The sequence below is a fragment of the Dermochelys coriacea genome, chromosome 2, assembly GCF_009764565.3.
Source record: "Dermochelys coriacea isolate rDerCor1 chromosome 2, rDerCor1.pri.v4, whole genome shotgun sequence".
In the NCBI taxonomy this organism is placed as follows: domain Eukaryota; kingdom Metazoa; phylum Chordata; order Testudines; family Dermochelyidae; genus Dermochelys; species Dermochelys coriacea.
In genome coordinates this window covers 2,145,114-2,165,530 of record NC_050069.1, presented here as the reverse complement: position 1 = coordinate 2,165,530, position 20,417 = coordinate 2,145,114, and the positions used below count along the sequence as shown (strand labels likewise).

At 59.9% G+C, this 20,417-nt stretch overlaps 2 protein-coding genes across 3 annotated transcripts in view; both read right to left on the bottom strand.

The window, feature by feature from the left end:
- The window catches only part of WDR97 (WD repeat domain 97), a 60,926-nt gene extending 57,006 nt beyond the window's left edge, over positions 1 to 3,920 (bottom strand). Inside the window, exons 1-2 of the mRNA XM_043509849.1 lie at positions 3,840 to 3,920; positions 318 to 533 (exon numbers count right to left, since the gene is read on the bottom strand). Of these exons, the coding sequence (XP_043365784.1) occupies positions 318 to 533; positions 3,840 to 3,920 (297 nt within the window). The remainder of the gene's footprint in view (positions 1 to 317; positions 534 to 3,839) is intronic.
- Positions 3,921 to 5,169: 1,249 nt separating this feature from the next.
- On the bottom strand, positions 5,170 to 17,368 carry MAF1 (MAF1 homolog, negative regulator of RNA polymerase III). Of its 2 annotated transcripts, none has more exons than XM_038392852.2 (7): positions 17,200 to 17,368; positions 12,502 to 12,630; positions 11,757 to 11,941; positions 9,775 to 9,896; positions 9,085 to 9,204; positions 8,027 to 8,146; positions 5,170 to 7,681 (listed from the first exon to the last, which is right to left on the bottom strand). In XM_038392852.2, the coding sequence occupies exons 1-7, from the start codon at positions 17,216 to 17,218 to the stop codon at positions 7,660 to 7,662; spliced, it is 717 nt and encodes a 238-aa protein (XP_038248780.1). In that variant the 5' UTR covers positions 17,219 to 17,368; the 3' UTR covers positions 5,170 to 7,659. The 2 variants fall into 2 exon arrangements, with proteins under 2 accessions (XP_038248780.1, XP_038248779.1); XM_038392851.2 differs by having other exon boundaries at positions 11,757 to 11,922.
- Positions 17,369 to 20,417: the final 3,049 nt, after the last annotated feature.

Here is a 20,417-nt window from a genome sequence, read left to right as displayed (position 1 = left end):
GGCAAAGCTAGCCTGGCTCGGCAAGAAGCTATGTGGGGAGAGGGAAGCGTGGGGCCCTGGTGAGAGACTTCTGGGTTCAGCTGCTGCTCGGGCACGGCTCCATGGGGCTCCAGAGAAGGCCTGCGTTTGGGTCCGGTAGAACGAGCTGAGCAAAGATCCCAATGGATGCGCCACCGGTGGGCAGGCATGGTGGTGTGACTGTGGCCTGGCTGGGGAGGGGCAGCAGCCACCACGGTCAGGCCATGCCCGTCACCGCCCTCTCCTGCGTCTGCAGGGACACCAGGCCTCGGGCAGCTCCTTCCTTCCCCACCACATACCTTTTCCGTAGTGGCCTGGATGCCCGCCCGGAGCAAGGCCCAGAGCCGGCGGGCGCTCGTCAGCTGGGTCTCCTCCTCCCTCACCTCCGGCAGGGGGCTCGGGTGACGCATGGCGCTGGGAGTGGCGGCCGCCTCTGTCGAGGCCGCTGCTGTGGAAAGAGAGACTGGGAAACCCCCTCCCCATTGATTCACCCCCACTTGGTGCCCGTGCAGCCCCTATCCCCCAGTACGGTGCTCATGTTCCCCCCGCTGTCCCTCGGCCTCGCACCATGCCCAAACCCTGCTCTCACCACTACCGAGAGAGGGCCAAGGCCCAGGGAAGACCCCCGGCACCAGCTGGGAAGAGGCGTGTACAGGGGACATTTGAGCGGTGGCACAAACACACCTGCCCCCGTCCTGGGCACAGAGGAGGCCCCAGTTCAGAGGGACCCAGCTCTGGGCTGGGAGGCTGCTTAGCAGCTGTGTACAGAGGGGCATTGGCTGCATCCTCCTCTGGCATCGTCTGGGGCATGGACAGCGCTGGCAGAGACAGCCGCCTGGTCTCGGAGGAGGCATGTTGGGGGGCAGGGCAGCCAAAGGCCCAGTGGGCGACGGTGGGGGCGAGGGCAGCGACGGGGCAACTTACAACCACTGTCTGGCGATTCCCATTGCTCCGCCGTGGCTGAAAGCAGCATCTCCTCAGGCCAGGCTGTCCGTGCCTCAGCCCCACGCAGGTGGGGCTAGGCCAGGGGCAACTCGGCCACCCACAGGGCTCTGAGGGGCAAGAGGGAGCCCATCGCTGAGCTCAGGATGGTCCCTCCTGCCTAGAGGTGGCACTGGCAACCCCCATCCCCCAGATAAGCCCCTCCCCAGCTCACCTGAGGGGCCCTGGCAGCTCAGCATCTCCCCACCCCACACCTGTTGATCACTCGCCAGCATGTGGGGCGCTGGGTCCCCTCTAACCCACCTGCCCTGGAGCAGCCCAGGCTCCGGCTCCCTGCATGGCAGCCCCTCCCTGCCAGGGATGCTCAGAGCGGGGCAGCTGGAGCCTCCTGCCCACTGTGCCCCCCATCTTCCACAGGTGCCACCCCCTGGGCCTGACAAGCAAGCTGCCCCCCCACACCCCGCCTGACGCCTGACAGACCCCACAGTCACCACACCCCCCAGGCCTGACACTCGAGCTCCCCCACAGCCCCTGCCGGTGCCACCCCCCCAGGCCAGACAACCGAACTCCCCCCATAGGCCCTGCAGGTGCCAGCCCCAGGCCAGATGCCGAAACTCCCCACACACAGCCCCCGCCGGTGTCACCCCCCAGGCCAGACACCTGAACTCCCCCCACAGACCCTACATGTGCCACCCCCCCCGTCAGACACCTGAGCTCCCCCCACAGGCCCTGCAGGTGCCACCATCCCAGGCCAGACGCCCGAGCTCCCCCCCACAGCCCCTGCCGGTGCCACCCCCTGGGCCTGACGCCCGAGCTCCCCCCACAGCCCCTGCAGGTGCCACCCCCTCATCAGACGCCCGAGCCCCACAGCATTCAGGCCTCTCTAGCTGGACCCTGCCAGGCTGCAGGCCCAGGAAAGGCCAATGCCACCCACCCTGCACCGGCGGGCACAGAGCACCCGGAGCACCCAGTGCAGGGGAAAGGCAGGTCGCCGTGGAGACGGTTCTGTTTGCAGCTGCAGGATTTGCGGGCACTGAAAGGCTGGGCGAGAGCAGTGCCTGCGGGGGGTCAGGGGTCCGGCCGGGGGGTGAGGTCAGTGCCTGCGGGGGGTCAGGGGTCCGGCCGGGGGGGTCAGTGCCTGCAGGGGCTCAGGGGTCCGTCCGGGGGGTGAGGTCAGTGCCTGCGGGGCTCAGGGGTCCGGACGGGGGGGTTCAGTGCCAGCGGGCACTCAGGGGTCTGGCCGGGGGGGGCGTCAGTGCCTGCGGGGGCTCTGGGGTGTGGCCGGGGGGGGTCAGTGCCCGTGGGGGCTCAGGGGTCCGGCGGGGAGGGTCAGTGCCTGCGGGGGCTCAGGGGTCCGGCCGGGGGTTGAGGTCAGTGCCTGCGGGGGCTCTGGGGTGTGGCCAGGGGGGGTCAGTGCCCATGGGGGCTCAGGGGTCCGGCGGGGGGGTCAGTGCCTGCGGGGGCTCAGGCGTCCGGCCAGGGGGTGAGGTCAGTGCCTGTGAGGGCTCAGGGCTCCAGCCGGGGGGGGTCAGTGCCAGCGGGGGCTCAGGGGTCCGGCCGGGGGGTGAGGTCAGTGCCTGCGGGGGGTCAGGGGTCCGTCCGGGGGGGTCAGTGCCTGCAGGGGCTCAGGGGTCCGTCCGGGGGGTGAGGTCAGTGCCTGCGGGGCTCAGGGGTCCGGCCGGGGGGGGTCAGTGCCAGCGGGCACTCAGGGGTCCGGCCGGGGGGGGCGTCAGTGCCTGCGGGGGCTTAGGGGTCTGGCTGGGGCGGCGTCAGTGCCTGCGGGGGCTCTGGGGTGTGGCCAGGGGGGGTCAGTGCCCGTGGGGGCTCAGGGGTCTGGTGTGGGGGGTCAGTGCCTGCGGGGGCTCAGGGGTCTGCCTGGGGGGTGGAGGGGATCAGTGCTTGCGGGGGCTCTGGTGTCCTGCCGGGGTGGGAGGTCAGTGCCTGCGGGAGCTGAGGGGTCTGGCTGGGGGGGTCAGTGCCTGCGGGGGCTCAGGTGTCCGGCCGTGGTGGGGGGTCAGTGCCTGCAGGTACTCTGAGGACAGGGTGGAGGGTGAGGCAGTTTGGGGGCTGGCTGGGGACATGGAGTGAAGTGCAGACGGGGCTGTCTGGCTCACTGCCCCCCAGAATGGACCCGACTGAGGGGTCCTGGTCTCTGCACCTACAAGCTCTGTGTTAGACCACGTTCCTGTCGTCTAATAAACCTTCTGTTTTCCTGGCTGGCTGAGAGTCCCGTCTGACTGCGGAGTTGGGGGGCAGGACCCTCTGGCCCCCCCAGGACCCCGCCTGGGCGGACTGGCTGTGGGAAGCACACGGTGGGGCAGAGGATGCTGAATGCTCTGGGGTCAGACCCAGGAAGGGGGAAGCCGGGTGAGCTGTGTGTCCTGCAGACAGGCTGCTCCCAGAGAGGAGACTCCCCAGAGTCCCGCCTGGCTTCGCAGGGAGCAGCTCCAGGGTGGCGCCCGGGGACCCGGGACTGAAGGCCTCTCGCTGGTATCAGTGGAGACCTGCTGAGGAACCGGGTGGAGGCCACGCAGCCCTGACTTCCTACCAGTCCCAGTCCCCGGCTGCCATTGTAACAGGAATCTGGCCCTCGGTCCAGCGCCTTTCACCCCCTCCCTGTGAGCCGGGGCAGCAGCCCTCTGAGGAGACAGTGGCCGCCCCGGGGCAGGGGAGAGAGGCCTCGGCCGCTATGGGACGTGAAGCAGGAACTGATTCAGGGCTGGCCCAGGGCCTGTGCGAGGCAGCGGCTGTATGAACAGCAATGATCACAACCGTCCCTTCTGGCTGTAGAATCGATGACATGCCAGGGCCTGGCTTGCACAGCTACTCTCAGGCCTCCAGCACCCCAGGGAAACACCCCACACCCAGGAGATCCCCACCTGCAGCCGCAGACTGTCCTGGGGAGTGGGGGCTGGCAGCACCGAGCCCAGCCCCCAGTAGCGGCAGGCTGCCACCGCCATGCCTCAGGGAGAGAGATCATCCAAGGACAAGGAAAGTCCCCAGCTATCAGACACCACCTTCCCGCCCACCCAGCTCCTCCCGCCCCACAGCCAGCAAGGAGAGCATCAGAGCCAGCTACCAGGCCCCTGCCCCCTGCGCTGCTCCCATCACAGCTTCCACGACCAGCCTGGAGCCCACAGAGTGGACGCCCCATCCTGGACTCAAGCCCCCAGCGCGCACCAGGCAGTCCCATCCTGGGCAGACACCAGCTGCCAAGGGGCTTAGAACCCCCAGGGGCCTGTGCTAGGAGCATGGGGGCTGGATCGTATCTACCTGGCATCAAGCTGGTTGCACTTGCAGAGCTTGCTGTGCCTTGAGACCACTGCCTAGATCTGTCCCCCTAATTGCCCCCAGCTGGTCACCCCATCCCCTGCACTTCCCAACCCCCCCCTCCTCTGCTGAGCAGCCCACTTTCCTTATCTCACCCCCCCCCCCCCCACACACACACTACCACTACAGCATAGGCAGGTGCAGCGCACTCCATACTGGCACATAGGAGGGACTGACCAGAGAAGCAGCTTGGCGGGGGGGGGGGAGGGGGGCAGAGAAAGAGAGAATTAACATTTGCAAACAAGCTCCCTTTGTGCTTTCTCCACTGCTGCCCTGCCCCAGACTGCAAACCTACCTCACTGTCCCCGCCCCAGCCCTCCTGGTGCGCTGGTGCCAAACCTTGACAATGGTTGGGCTCCGGGGGTGTGAGCCCACTGCCTGGCTGTGGGTGCTTCTACTTTGGCACCTGGCCAGCTCCCGCTGGCAGCTTGTTTTACACATAAACTGCAAGCTCTGGTCTGGTTGCACAACACCTCGCAAACGGGGCCCTGGGGCTCCCAGCTACAAGTAAATGGTAGAAAGGGGAGAGCAGCCCAAGGCAGCGTCTGCAGAAGTCCAAACACACGAGGCAGGACCCAGGTGAACGGGAGGACATGGTGCAATTGAGCATTCAGGTCGACTCTCCAAAGGCCCCCGAGCACGTGCGGGGGAAGGGGCTGCGCAGGCCTGGGTGGGGTTAGTGAGTGCAGAAGGGACACTCGAGCAGGCTGAGAGATGGCCAAAGAGGAGCCAGCCCTGCCTGCGTTGCTGCCGTTTCCCCAGCTGGAAGAGCAGCAGGAACGCTGAATGGCCAGCACCGTTGGGGTACGGCCCCTGCCCCCCGCAGAGGCTCCCTCTCCCAGCCCCCTGGACAGGATGAATTCTCTAAAGGAAGGGGCATCAGTCACAGATAAACTTTATTGGTGTAACGATACATTGCTATGCAGTAAAGTCAAACCTCACAGGGACAAACATGAAACTGGCCCCAGCTCCCCACCCACCCATGCAGGAGATTAGAGGCACAAATTCTTGAAGCAGCGCAGGGGGACAGCAGCTGTGCCCTCCCCTTGGAGCAGGGGCTCCCTGCCAAGAGGCCGGCTATGAACCACTTGGGCCAGTGAACATAGGGGCAAAGGCAGGAGCGGGAATGCCAGGTCTTCGGTAGCTGGGCTGGGATCGGGTCCCATGGTTCCTGGCCAGGGCCCCATCTCAACCATGGATACGGGTCACATTTGTCCAGACTGAGTAATGCTGTGGAGCTTGCTGCGCTCACCAGCTCTCTGCCCTGGCACCACTGCAGAGACTCCCACGCAGCCCATGCTGAGCATCTGGCAGGAGTCCAAGCTACCAGGGTGCCCTTCACCCCGCTGGCCAGCCATGGCACAGATCAGAGGCTGATGACCCCCTGCCAAGGAGCCCCCAATGCTGCGAGCTCCAGCCAGAGCCTAGCTGCGGCTGCAGTGCTTTAGCAGAGATGCTCAACGCACATGGGCTCCCTGCTCCAGGGTAGAAGGTTATAGCCATGGCGCCCAGCGCTAGGGAGAGCAGCCTCCTTAGGCCACAGGTGGGTAAAACAGGGTGCTTTGACCATAAGGTTCCCCTTCCCCCATCCTCCACAGGCCAGCAAGGCCCCTGGGCACACCCACGGAGGCAGATTGTTGCTGCCAAGACAGCTCCTGCCAGCACTGATGTACAGGCACCTGCTGGCCCTTAAAGCACTGAGCTGGGCAGATGTGACAAGCTTGCCTTAGAGCAAATGCCGATGGGGGATGGGTGAAGGGACAATGCCCCACAGCGAAGGGGAGGCTGTGGGGACAGCTGGCAACCCCACACTGTCCTCTAGCTGTAGGGAAAGCTATGGCTCATCCCAGAGCCTCTGCGGCACCAATCCGTTCCTGGGGCAGATTCCGGCGGTGAAGGCGGCTGGGTGACGAGCAGGCTCAGGTGGACGAGGCTGGTGCATGGTCCAGCAGCAGAACTTGGGGCTGCTACAGGTGCCTCCGCAGGCCTGAGGCTAGCGGGGTGCAGCTCCACAGGCAAGCTCCTGGAGCCCTCCCCGGCTGGCTGAGAGGTAGAGGTCCTGACTGTGCTGGGCTAGCCCCTCTCCACCTTTCCCCTGCAGCAGAGAAGTTGGGCCCAGATCCTCTGCCAGCACATCTCCACTAGGGGTTGGCACTACACCAGCTATCCCGGTGCACCCTGCCAGGGCGAGCGAGGCCAGAGGAGGAGCTGCAGGGAGCTAGGCCTGGTGCTGCCGCCCTCTGCGGACACCATGCTAGTGCCAGGTTCCCCCCCCTCATATGATCCAGTGCCCATGAAGAGCAGGCAGCTCTGCACCCCAGTCCTGCTATGGTCCTGGGACAGTGTATACTCATCCTGGCATTGGGCCCAGCAGCCTGCACTAGGAGGGCCACTGCTGTGGAACCAGCCATGGGGGACAGAGGGGAGGATGCAGTTAAGCCAGAGCACGAGTCAGAGCCTACAGGGCTGAGCTGCCAACAAGAGGAAAACAGGCTCTGCAGCCCTCCCGGAGAGTGGAGCTGGCTCCTGGCAGCCACCTCCGCCCCGCCCCTGCTCTTGCCCAGCTCTAGCACAGCTGATGCCAAAAGTCATCTGTGGTTTAAAAACAAACAAACAAACCAATCAACCATCAATCAGTCCCTCTGGCCTCAGCTCGCTCTCCCAGCCAGTTCCTTTGCACAGCGCTCAGCATCGGGCCACAAGTTGGCTGCTACAGCCTTGGAAAAGAGCAAACTGAGCCTGTGAGGTGAGCAGGAGCCAAGCAACCTCCCTCCCGCCCAAAAAACAGGGAGCAGGCCAGTGATGTGGGGGGACGGGCGGGTCACCAACAGTTCTGAAAGAGGAGATCCAGGATGTGAGGATGCCCTGCCCTGCCACTGCTATGGCCGGACGGAGTTTGCTGGGTTGCCATCGGTAAAGAAAAGTGCCCGAGGAGCAGCCTGCCCTGCTTCAGAGCCAGCAGGAGCAGGACATCAATGCAGCCAGCAGATCAATTCCTAAAGTGCACTGAAGCATCTCAAAGGCCCTGCACAAACATCTGGCAAGCTGGAGCCCAGGCCGGCAATGAGAGCGGCCTCTGCTGACCAATCATGCAGCACCTGTCTGGAGGGAACAGGCTCTCGGGCAGCACCTGCAGCTGGAGGATATCTGCAGCCCAGAAGCACCAGCTGCTTTCCACATGCAGTGCTGTGGGGCAGGAGCTGGGGCACTCTGGAGCCCCCAGCGCTGAAGAGCAGAGCAGTGCTGCAGGCTCTGTGCATGGGGTAGTTCACGTAGCGGCCAGGGCTGGCCCATCCTCAATGCTGTTGGACTGGAGACTGGAAGGCTGGCTCAGCAGGGCTGAGTACTTCTTGGAGCTCATGTGGACACTCACATGCAGATAACCTGCACCCTGCAAACAAGCACAGCTGTCACAGATCTGCCCAACATGCTTCAGGGGAGCACAGCCGGCTGCAGCTCAGAGCTGAGCACCCCACCCCAGGCGCACGCCAGCTGGGGCTCCACAGAGATTGGCCATGGCCAGGCAGCCTCGAGTCCCTCTCAGAAGGGGTGACACCTTCACAAGTTTCAATTCAACAGGGCCAGGCCCCGTGCTCCCAGTGCCCACCAGGGCTAGAAGCTCTGTTCCCATCACACAGACGGGCTGGAGAGTCATGGGTACAGTCACGCTTTGTGGGCAGGGGACAGCCAGGATCCCACCCCACTCGGCACGTCCCTGCCAGCCGAGCTCACACACCTGTCCTCCTCGATATTGCTGCTTTCCTTGTCATAGGCATCCACGCTCCCCTCCTGGTCTTCTTCACCGAGATCCATGTCCAGCTCGTTCCCTGACTCCGAGCGAGGGTATGTGGACCCACTGGAGAGACAAAGGGCAGCAGTGAGCATCAGCCAGCTCCCCACAGCTAAGGCACAGCCCCATCGGCACCAGTCTAAGGCACTGGCCTCCTGTTACGAATCCTGCCTACGCTGAGCAAGGGCTCTCAATCCAGCCAACTCAACCCCCCAGCAGCCAGAGTGAGGAGGGGCTGGCTGCAGGGACCCTCCCTGTGGGAGGCCGAGCGCCCACACCATTTGGAGAGGGAGGTTCAGGCTGCCAGGCGGACGGCTCCCCTCTGCCTGGAGGCCGCGGCTCCCATCCAGTTTGTACGTCAGTTTGGAAGCAAAGCTGTATGCTGCGGGCAGATTGAAGGGACCTGGCTGCTCTGGGTTCCCTCTAAGTTTTCCCACCCACGTGCGGAATGAATTTTGTTATGTGCACCTATATGGAGGTAGTGTGTGACACATCACCTTCATATTGGTGCACATAACAAAATTCATGTGGCAGGGGAGGGGCCGAGGAGCCCCCTCCCACACTCTGAACCCAGGGCTGGGGCAGAGGGTTCCAGCTGGTGGTGCGGACTCTGGGGTGGGGCCAGGGATGGGGGGTTTGGGGTGCAGGCTGCCCCAGGGCTACGGTGGGGAGAGAGGACTCCCCCCAGCAGCACCTGGGCAGGGGTGCCTCTCCCTGCCATGGCAGCTCCAGGGCTGGGGACGTGAGATAGGCACCCCTCCCCAGCTGCAGATGGTTGGGGGCCAGGCTAGGTTGGGGCCAGAGGAGGGGCGCCCCTCCCCCAGCAGGTCCCAGCTGGGTAGGTTCCCCGAGCGCCTGCGTGGCATTTAATAGGCTGCTGCACAGCCACACAGTTGACAGGGAACTTAGGCACAGTGCAGCTCTAGCTCAGGGCACTGCTGGGGGTGCCCCAGCAGGAGGCACTGCTTTCAGACAGGTCACACTTCCCCATGGTCCTGCAGCACCTGATGGAGCGGCAGGTGAAGAAGACAATCCTCTTCAGCCTCTTATTGTAGAAGAAGTAGTTGAAGGACCAGAGGCTGCCCTCCTCGCCGAAGGGGTCCGAGTCCAGGTCTGGGTTGTAGCTGCAAAACCAATGGAGGGGTGAGAAACACCCTGCTTAGAGCTGCCTGTGCAAAAAGGGCTCCCAACACCCAGACTCTCACCTCAGTCCAGGCACGCTGCTGACTCTGGCCTGACACCAGCGTGACAGAGCAGAACCGACCCTTGACATCTGGTGGTCAGAGCGCAGTACAAATGGTAATGACCCAGCTGCCAACCCAGCACAACCCACAAGGCAGGCGGGTGCCAGGAGCAATGTGGTGCAGGGAGAAACGGAGGCAGGCTGTTAGCCCACCGGGCCAGCAGCCCCAGGCAGAGCCAGGAGTGAGGCAGTCAGTTACCTTAGCAGCAAGCTCATGGTATGCCCAGGGTGGGAAGAGGAAGGTATGGGATCGTCCCTTTTATCTGCCTTGGCAAAGGGACCCCTACAGGCAGGCCAGGCCAGAATCAGTAGGACGTTCCCCAGATCCATTACTGGCCACACTACATTGGCCCAGCATTGAGGAAGAGCCCCTGCTCTGTACTCCCCAGTGGCGCATGGCCTGGCTGCTCCAGGGCGTGGGGCTGCCCTATGCGGAGCAGGCAGAACAGACCTGTAGATGTCACACTCCGAGAGACAGATTTCTTCATCCACAGCATCCCATAAGTGAGGCTTCAGGGCTTTGAAGTCCTCCCGGACCGCTGAGAATAAGCTACAATTCACAGCATTCACCACCTGGAGGAGACCAAGACACAAAGGAGTCAGGACCCTGCAGCTTTCCAGAGGGAAGCAGGCAGCCCCCCTGCCAGGGACCCTGTGCTGTGTCCACGATGCCTGGGACAGGGCCCAACTCCTCTGCTCTGGGGAGGCCAGATGGGAGTGTCCAGAGAGTCTGGAAGGGTGGGTTTGGAACACGGGCTGGCCCCGAGGGCAGGGCCGGATTAATGCAGAGGCTTTAGGGGCTGCAGCCCAGGGCCTCGGGCTAAAGGGGGCCCCACAAAATTAAATCCATAATTCAGTGCTCACCAACCTGTCAATCGCGATTGACTGGTCGATCCTGGAGCCTCTGCCAGTCGATCGTGATCTCCAGGCTGCTAAAGTTGTCCAGGGGCACAACAGGGCTCAGGCAGGCTGCCTGCGTGCTGTGGCCCCATGCTGCTCCCAGAAGCGGCTGGCTGCTGGCACATCTCTGCAGCCCCTAGGGGTGCAGGCAGCTCCGTGTGCTGCCCCTGTCCCCAGCACTGTTCCTGCTGCTCCCTTTTTCTGGGAACTGGCCAATGGGAACTGCAGGGGCAGCGCTTGCAGGCAGCACACTATGCTGTCCCCCACCCCCCAGGGGTGCGCAGAGACGTGCCAGCAACCAGCTGCTTCCAGGAGAAGCGTGGGGCCACAGCACACAAGCAGCCTGCCTGCGCCCTGCTGTGCCACTGGCCAGGAGCCGCCTGTGGTAAGTGCCTCCCAGCCGGAGTCTGCACCCCAGCTCCCTGCCCCAGGTCAGAATCCCCTCCTGCACCAAACTCCCTCCCAGAGCCTGTATTCCTCACCCTCATCTGCACCCCAACACTATGCCACAGCCTGGAGCCCCCTCCTGCACCCAAACTCCCTCCCAGAAAAACTAATATAACAGCTGTTCTGTTAGGCTATTTTGAATTAACTTAACTATATTCTACATGTTTTAAGACTGAAATGTAACCACAGAACACCTTTACAGTAATTAAAAGGCAAGTTTAGTATAGCGTTAATAGCCTTGATGCCATAATTGTGATCATTTTGTTTTAAAATTAGGAAAGAGACTTGTATACAGGGGCCCCACAAAATCTAATAGCCCCGAGCCCACAGGAGAGTTAATCCAGCCCTGCCCAAAGGCTCACTCCTCTGAGCGGGAAGGAGCCATTGTTTCCCATGGCACACACTGGAAGCAATAAGCTAACAGCTTTGGCAAAGCCCTCACTTGTCGCACAGCCCTTTCCATGAAGGGGAAGCTGCTGCAAGGGTACTCTTGGGATGGGAGGAAAAACAGAAGTGTGTGTGTGGAACAGATGCAGACCAATGGGCACCCAGCGTTAGATTCAGGAAAACGTGGGGAGAAGCAGGAGAAACACAGAAATGCATTGTGGGGCAATAGAAGCAGAGGTTGGGGTGGTTGGACCTGCCACAGGATCCCACAGGCACCAGTTCAAAAGACTCCCCAGACAGCTTCAGGGGAGCCATGTGCAGCTGTAAAGGGCGCATTGCCGCAGGCCGAGGAAGGAGGCCTCCCGCCAGCAGGCACAGCTCTGGGCACCCTCTGCTCAGTCAGGATGGAGCTCTGCCTCTCAGCCACTGGAGCTGAGAAGGGGAGGGTGTCTCACTGGAGGGTGGGTCTGGAGGTGGTAGAGCATCTCCTGGGGAAGGGTCTGGCTGCAGCCCCTCTCGGAGCAGGTGGGCCTCAGAAGTGGGCCTAAACCCCACTGGCTGGGTCCCTGGGGAGCTGGAGGGAGCCCTGTCTTGGCTGCTCTCAGAAGGTCCCTGCCAAACTCCATGGCAAGGAGCACTGACTCCAGCCACCGTCCGTAGCTGGCTTCTGTGCAGCGTTGGAGGGAGCCCATCCCGTACCCAGTTGAGGCTCGGCTCCCTGCTGAACTCGTGGCTCTTGGCAGCACTGAAGTCATAGTCGGGCCGGAAGGACTCGTTGAGGGTAGCGATCAGGTAGAAGAGAGTCTTGCGGCTGCACTTGTCGCTCAGGGGCCCCTCCTCGTCTCCACTCTGACTCTTACTGAGCCTGCACACACACAAGACAGCTAGGCGGGCAGCTGCTACCAGCTGCCCAGAGGCAACACACTGGAGGGAGGCCCCCGGCAGCCCCACCCCACACCCCAGGACCGGAATCCTGCGGAAACCGGCTTCAGCCCCAGGGATATTGCCAGAACCCAGAACAGGGCTCAGACACACCTGAGGATGGGCAAGTGGGCAGGGACACTTCCCAGTGGGGACGTGCCAGACAGCCCCAACCAAATGCACACGCACCCACCTAATCCAGGGGCAGCTAGAACGTGCAGCCTGGCATGCCAGAGCACCTCACCTGCACAGAGGCTGGCCTGGGAGATCACCTGTCCCAGCATGCACTGCTGCATCTCAGCCCCAGAGGGTCAGGAACAGAGAGCACTAACCCCAGGCTGCCTGTCCACACTGGGGCAAGGCCAGCCGCAATGCATGGGGCATCCCGAGGCCAAGCCCCCATTCCCCTTCTCTCAGAGGGCTCTGGCTCCAGCCCATGGCTACCTCCTGTGCGAGGCCCCACTGAAGCATGCAGAAGTCCCATGCCGCCCAGCCCCCGGCCCAGAGTGGAGGGCTGACGTACCTGCTGGGGCTGATTCCCGTGGTCTGAGGGGGTGACAGGGCTTCAAGCACATGTGGCTGGCCCTCCTGGCAGAACTGCTTAAACATGTGCTTGTCATCGCCTGCCATCTTACACGAGTAACTCTCAATCCTGCAGAGAGACAACACCATGTGTGAGGCCCGCCGGGGACCAGTGCAGCAGGCCCCCAGGCCCACGCCTGCTCCTCAGAGCAAGCATGACAAGCGAGGAGTGGAGGAGCAGCACTGGGTGCCCAGCCCCAGCGCAGACAGAGATCACCCTTCACAACACTGGCACTGAGTGCTGAGAAGGGACAGGCCAACAGGAGTGGAGACATGTCCAGCACAGAGACAGGGATTTTGGGAATCCCCAAGGCAGCCTAACGTTCTCCACCAGGCTGTCCCGCCTCCGCCCAGAGCTACAGGGACTCCTGTTTCAGAGAAATTTAAATGTGACCACCACAACACCCTGCAGAACTGGCTGGAGCGTGCATGGGGGAGGGAGGAGAGGTGGGCTGAAGAGGATCCAGCAAACTTTCTCCACAAACTCTGACCAGGAACATGCCCACGAGCTGTTCTAAGGATCTCCTATGTGCCCTCCCTCCCCTTCCCCTGCTCCTGACCTGCCTCACCAAGGGTACAGAAGAAGGGGCAGGAAACCCAGCTAATCACTGCAGCATCCTGATCAAAGTAGGGTTCTGCCTGTACCAGGGAGTTCACCTGCTGCCAGTACCGTTGTCAGAAAAGGGCTCCCCAGCCAGTGCCGGAAATGATTTGATGGCCACGCTGCCCCCGGACTGAGGCCCCCCTTGCACACACCTCCCACAACGGGCTCAGTCCCTCTGTGCTGGCAACTAGCCAGCGTTTCCTCTGGTTGAGGGGGACGATGACTGACCAGCCATTGCCACTGACCCATCAGTTCCTGGTGCAACAGAGCAGACGTGCTGGGCAGGGCCCCTGGGAGATCTTGTGGGTCCCATTCCCCAGGTTCAGCTCAAAGGTGAATGAGTGGCAAGGAGGCATCCCATAGCTCCCTGTGATCATCTTAGCGACATCGCTCTGGGCTGTGAAGCTTTTGTGCCCGGCGTGCCGTAGTTAGGTCAGCCTAACTCCTGGTCAGGACCTGGAAGAATTCTTCCATCGACCTAGCTACCACCTGTCAGAGGTGGATTAACTCCACTGACATGTTTATGCCAGGGCATGGCGGGCACAGTTGCAGTGCTCTAACTGTGCCGTTGTAGCAGCTGTCACGTAGACATAGCCTTGGAGACATGCCGCTGTCAGGGCTGCCAACACCGAGATCAGTCACACATCACATGTCCCTGGCCCTGACACGCCACTCCTTCCTGTTTGCCTTTCTATCCTGTGTGACAACAGGCTAGTAAAAGTTTCACTTCTGATTCTTGTCACTTCCAGACTGTGGTGTCTGGGCTCAAGAGGGGTGGGGGAAGGTTGTTAGGCAGACATGCCCACTGTCATCTGTTTATGGACACATTTCTATAGGCCCCCCTAGAAACCCTGGGCAGACCCCACCTTCTGGCTCTCCTGCGAATGAGCTGCGGACACTAACAGCATCACGAGAGCAGGGTGACAAGGCCCCAGTAACGGCAGCCTCCAGTCAGAAGTTACACCCAGGCCCTGCCAGGGCTCCCAGACGCTGCCCAGGAGGTGAGCACGAGAGCAGGAAGTGTGCTACTGGGGCTTGCAGGAAGGATGCAAGATGGTTTGCAAACCCCGACTCAGACTGTGCCCTCAGTTCACAAACTAAATCCACACAGACTAAGCCTTTCAGGAAGGGCAGGAGACCCAGCCCAGAGCAGGGCTTTCTCCCTCCCAACTCTGCAGCACGTGTTCCACCAGCAGCCCCGACAGAGGCAGAGAAGACAGACATGGTCCTGTCCAGCTCCCATGGCCCCCACAATCGGCTGGAACAGATGTACGCAATCATGCTTCCTGAAGGACAGCAGCAGCCTACACTGCAGGAGGCATGAGTGCTGCTAGCCCCATGGTCACACTGAAAAAGAAGTAGGGATTGGGGCACATTCTGGGGAATGTCTGCAGCACCCTCTTGACCACTTTGCCCTTCTCTAGCTGCTATCAGCCAAGAATGCCAGCTCTTTGTGAAGTGCTTGAAAAGCCCAATGCTAAACTAATGCTAAAGCTAGGCAGAGCGCGTGTGGAGCACCCCCCACCCCATGCCTGGACGAGCTGGGAAACAGATTCACTTCAGCTTTGCCTCTATCAGTCAGCGAAAACAGCAACTGACTGGGTCAAGCTAACCGGGTTTCAATGCCATTTAAAGTGCCCTAAACACGGGTTAGGGTTCTGCATGATGCAGCAAGATCAAGTTTCATTTCATTGGTGCGTGCTCCAATACAGACACGGCCCGAGCCTGGGCTGGGGCCTCACATGTGAGCAGCCAAGCCATAGTCAGAAACAGACTGTGATGGAGACTCTGAGCAAACCCACCCTGCTGGGCAATGCCAGCCAGACCCACAGTCTATCAGAGCTCAACGCCCAAACATCACATTCCTGGCCAACTACGGCTTTCAAACAAAGCCCAAACCCTGGAACGCCAATTCAGGAAACTCCCCAAATGGTCTCCTGAAGTTTGCTCAGCTCACCCCCTGGCTGGAGTCCTCCTCAGTCCAGAGAGAAAGGGAATCACCAAGCCCCAGAGCGAACCAAGGTCAGGACTGGCGATGGAACCCAGGAGTCCTGACTCCTAGCTCTTTGCTTGCACCAGTGAGCAATTGATGGGGAAGCAACGCTAGCCTGCCAGCCAAACAAAGGGGCATGTCACTGTCAGACTCCTGCTAGCTGTGGGCAAGGGGCAATCTCCTGTCCTCAAGCTAACCCTCTTGGGCACGCAGCACTGACCGGGGAAAAGCCCATACGGAGCTGTGGTCCGGCTGCTCCATCCCAGCAGTCTACAATGGAGATGCCGACTAGCCTAGATGCCCTAGGCTTCTGTACGGACGAGCCCCTGCTGGGCCCAAAGAACTGCCAACACCTTCTCCTGTTCCACAACATCACTGTCCCAGCACAGGCCTTGCATAGCTCATGCTCCACAGCTGACGGGGGTGTGATGAGTACAGGCTGGTCCAGCCAGTGTCTCAGCCTGGTCACACTTGTGCAGCTGCCCAAGAACAGAAGCCATTGGCCAACCGGCTCCATTCTTGCAGCTCAGAACATCCTGCCTTGAGAGCAGACGTCTCTTCACAGCATGGACGCCAGGCTGAGGGTAAGCGCATTGCTCCACCCACTGGAGAGGGCCAGTGACAGCACGAGAAGCAGAGCTTGGGAGCCCACAGGAGCTGACCTCTCCCCACCCCTACACTACATACCCACAGCTTTCACTTGGGTGGAAGTTTCTGCAGCACAAGTATCTAGGACCATCAGTGCCGACCCCATGGGTGCTCTAGGGATCAAGCACCCACTTAAAAAAAAATAGTGAGTGCTCTGCACCCACAGCAGGGCTGAATTAATCTTTTGCGGACCCCAGCCCCTGGACTGTGGTCCTGCTCCCCACTTTGCCCATGCTCTGCCATGAGGCCCCACCCCTACTTGGCCTCTTCCCCGAGGCCCTGCCCACCACTTGCACAGTGGGGAGGGGGCAGAGAGCAGTGAGCACCCACTGGCAAAAACAAGAGTCACAGCCTGTATCTAGGACCCAAGTCACTGTTCATAGGCTTGGAGAGGAGATGGACTGGCAGCTCTGCCCTGCCTTCCCCACTCCCACAGCTAGATGGGGCTCAGAAAGAAGACACCCCGGGGCTACAGGTGCTCAGGCTTCCCTCTGCTGATCCAATGGCCAGTGAGTCCTCAGCTGAGTGGCCTTGGAGCAACTTTCAGCCACTCTCCCAGGCTAAGTGGTGAGAGGCCCTGCCAAGAGTCTCACATCACTGCTTTTTAATGACTCCTGTAAACATGCCTGGAGAGCAAGTGCTGGATGAGCCCTGCCTCCTCCTTCCCAGCCATCCTCTGACAGGAGCAGGACCTCCCGGGCAAACAGCAACACTTAGGGAGGCAGAGGCGCTTAGGACTGGGGAGCACAGCAGTAGCCTTTTGTTCCGACATCTGGGATCCGCCTAGCCGGAGATGGAAGGCTCAGCCCAGAGGCACTGCAGCATGCATGCAAGGTGGGGTTAGTACACACAGCCTGACTCGCTCCTCTTCCCACTCACTCCACCTGCCAAGCCATTTAGAGCAGAAGCAATTCTGGTAGATGGGACTGTCCATGGGAGCTGAGGGGACACTCCCTAAGGTGACCGCACAGAGCCTGGAAGCGAACAGCTGAGCTGTGTGTGCCCTGAGACTGTAAAGCCCATGGCAGGTTGGAACTTCACAGACAGCTGGGCAAAGGCAGAGAGCAAAGGCCTGTAAAGTCTATGTAGTCCATACCCCCCCCCCCCCACACACGTGAGCGGCAATTACCTGGACTGCACCCATTCGATGCTCTCCCACCTCACCCATGTCAGTATGGTGCCTAGTGCCTTGGCCATGCTAGCTTCAAGTGTTTCACCTGGCTGGGGGGGGGGTGTGTGTGTGTGTGTGTGTGGTGCTCCTGGCAGGGTCTGCTCCACAGCTGAATGGATCTCACTGCCAGAGCTATCAAGCTTGTCTGCACCACAGGAAGGGCACGGGAAGAGGTGGCTCAAGTCCCTGGGGAATCACAGAAGGAAGCTTTGACAACACTCACCTGCCAATGATGTGAGCATCTCCCGTCTCCACTGTCAGCTGAGAGTTTATTGCTTCAAAACTTGAGTTCTCTAACAGCTTCATTGTCCCACCTTCGGCTGCAGAGCGACTCTCAGTGCAACATCTGCTGCAAAGCTGGTACTACCTAGCACAGAGAAACAGGTTCCATCAGCTGCCCATCCCAAGAGCAGCCCAGCAAGACTGGAGACGTGAGAACAGCCCTGATTCCTGGTGATCCCAGCCCCTGCAGCGTGGAATGGGTTTAGCTAGTCTGGCGGGGAGGTGATAAGCCAACACAGAGACAGGGAGGGGCAGGAGAGGTCAGGAGGCAGAGCCCTGCTAAGTGGGGAGAACAAGAACAGATCTCACATTCCTAGGAAGGAGCCAGGCAGCCTCCCAGGCTAACCCCATCGCACACTGCTGTATCCCACTCTCAGGTGACTGATGTACCATTTCCTGCAAAGGGCAAGCTGACCTGCAGCTCTCCACATCCACCCTCACACCAGTTTGCCAACCTCATTCCCACCCCCTAGCAATGGGCTCCTCGCCAGCACCTAGAGCTTACAGTCCACGGGGCGGGGGGGGGGGGGAGCTGCTATACATTCCCCCTTCAGACCCAAAGGCCAGTTCTCCCACCCCAACCCACAGGGAATCATTTCCCCCAGTTCAGCAACAGTCTGCTCTGTGAAGCTAGCTCTGAACCGCTCAGCAAGGGGGACCTGTTCCACCCAACACTCCAATATAAGAACATCTATATGGGTCAGACCAAAGGTCCATCTAGCCCAGTATCCTGTCTTCTGACAGTGGCCAACAGAACAGGTAATTTCATGACAAGTTCTCCCTGTTTTAAAAGCACCACACTTCCATATAAAGGAGTTTCCTCCTCTCTGAGGTGAAAGGTCCTTTTATTATTCTCTATAGGGGCAGCATTGCAGCTAAACAAATTCACCTCCATACCCAACAGACCAACCCAAGTGACCGCCGGGCACAAACCGAGGACAGTGTTTTCATCATGGCTGAACCACCAGCTAACATTCCTGCCCTGGCCAGGTGCACACCGGGTCCCAAGTACGCACCCATCCCATGTACAAAGCAGGGCAGCAGGATTTAGCACAAGAACAGCTTCCTGTGCCTAGACACTACCTGCACTAGGACCCTCAGGGAGAGGGTTCTCACAACCAGCCCTGCAAATTCAAAGGCACAGTGAACCTCCCCATGCTCACCCCTACCCCAATATCACCACAAAAGAATGAAGAAACTGATTTGAAGGAATCACTTTGCCAATCATGTAACCGCCCCAGCAGCCCCCATTCACTATCTGCATCAGCCGCCTCCCTGGTGCCCCCAGTTGCTGTTCACACGCAAGAACATCCCCTTGTTCACAGTCCCAAAAAGGGCCCCTGTATGCATCCACACTCTGCCTCAAAGATTAGTCCCCCCACCCCTGCACTGACCCCTGATTCCCATACACCAGTGGTTTTCAAACTGCGGGTTGCAACCCAGTACTGGGTCGCAAAATGTAAGGCACTGGGTCGCATTGGCTCTGGTCAGCCCTGCCAACCGGGCGGTTAAAAGTCGCTGTTCCCGTGCGTTGTTCCCACCCTGAGCACCAGCTCTGCTGGGGGAAGAGGGGGAAAAAGATGTCGGTGCCTGTGGGCAAGAGCCACGCAGAGCTGCTTGTGTGCCTCCACCTAGAAGCCAGACCTGCTGCCAGTCGCTTCCGGGGCACAGCATGGTCCGCAGTGCCAGGAAGCCTGCCTTAGCACCCCCACTATGCCACTGAGGTTAGCCCATGCCCCAACCCCCTACCCCAGCTCTAAGTCCCTCCCAAACCCAGAGCCCCATCCTGCACCCCAAATTTCTCAGCCCTCACCCCACCCCAGAGCCTGCACCCCCAGCCCAGAGCCCTGACCCCCTCCCACACCCTGAGCCCCTCATTCCCAGCCTTACCCTGCAGTCTTCACCCCCACACCCCAACCCTGAGCTCCTCCCAAACCCCTCATCCCCAGCTCTGTTGGGTCACAGACATCAACAATTTTCTTCAACTGGGTCACCAGAAAAAAGTTTGAAAACCACTGCCATACACCCAGCTCCCCAACTTCCATCTTTATACACTCAGCAGCACCTCCATCCCTGTCTCCAGCTTCTCCACACCCCCTTCAGCACCTTGGTGCCCATCATAAATATAAAGGGAAGGGTAACCACCTTTAAATCCCTCCTGGCCAGAGGCAAAACCCTTTTACCTGTAAAAGGTTAAGAAGCTAAGATAACCTCGCTGGCACCTGACCAAAATGACCAATGAGGAGACAAGATACTTTCAAATCTGGAGTGGAGGGAACAAAGGGTCTGTCTGTCTGTGTGATGCTTTTGCCAGGAACAGATCAGGAACGCAGCTCAGAACTCCTGTAAAAAGTTAGGAAGTAATCTAGCTAGAAAATGCGTTAGATTTTCTTTTGTTTAATTGCTTGTAAAATAAGCTGTGCTGGAGGGAATGTATATTCCTGTTTTTGTGTCTTTAGGTAACTTAAGGTTTTGCCTAGAGGGATTCTCTGTGTTTTGAATCTGATTACCCTGTAAGGTATTTACCATCCTGATTTTTACAGAGATGATTCTTTACCTTTTCTTTAATTAAAATTCTTCTTTTAAGAACTTGATGGATCTTAAAAACAATGAAAAAATCAAAGGGTTTGGGTCTGTGTTCACCTGTACCAATTGGTGAGGATTTTTATCAAGCCTTCCCCAGGAAAGGGGGTGTAGGGCTTGGGAGGATATTTGGGGGAAGACGTCTCCAAGTGGGCTCTTTCCCTGTTCTTTTTTTAAGATGCTTGGTGGTGGCAGCATAGGGTTCAAGGACAAGGCAAAGCTTGTACCTTGGGGAAGTTTTTAACCTAAGCTGGTAAGAATAAGCTTAGAGGGTCTTTCATGCAGATCCCCACATCTGTACCCTAGAGTTCAGAGTGGGGAAGGAACTTTGACAGTGCCCATGAACCACACTGCTGTCCATGCATCCAGCCCCCTTGCAGTGCCCAGATTTTCAGAGACCCATACATCATGCCCCTATTTTCTCCACCCTGACGTTGGTGCACCCTGCCCTCATTCACCCTGCCCCCCCATGCACCTCCCCCTGCTGTCCATGCATCCTGCCCCTCACTGCCCCACATGCACCCCCCCCCCACACATTGCAGAACAAGCAATAATGGTCTCAAGTTGCAGTGGGGG

Coding starts and splice junctions, on each gene's coding strand:
- MAF1 (XM_038392851.2), bottom strand. CDS start 17,282: ATGAAGCTGTTAGAGAACTCAAGTTTTGAAGCAATAAACTCTCAGCTG. Junction 12,631..17,199: donor GATGCTCACATCATTGGCAG/GTGAGTGTTGTC, acceptor GTCTCTCTGCAG/GATTGAGAGTTACTCGTGTA. Junction 7,682..8,026: donor AGCAATATCGAGGAGGACAG/GTGTGTGAGCTC, acceptor GCTTGTTTGCAG/GGTGCAGGTTATCTGCATGT.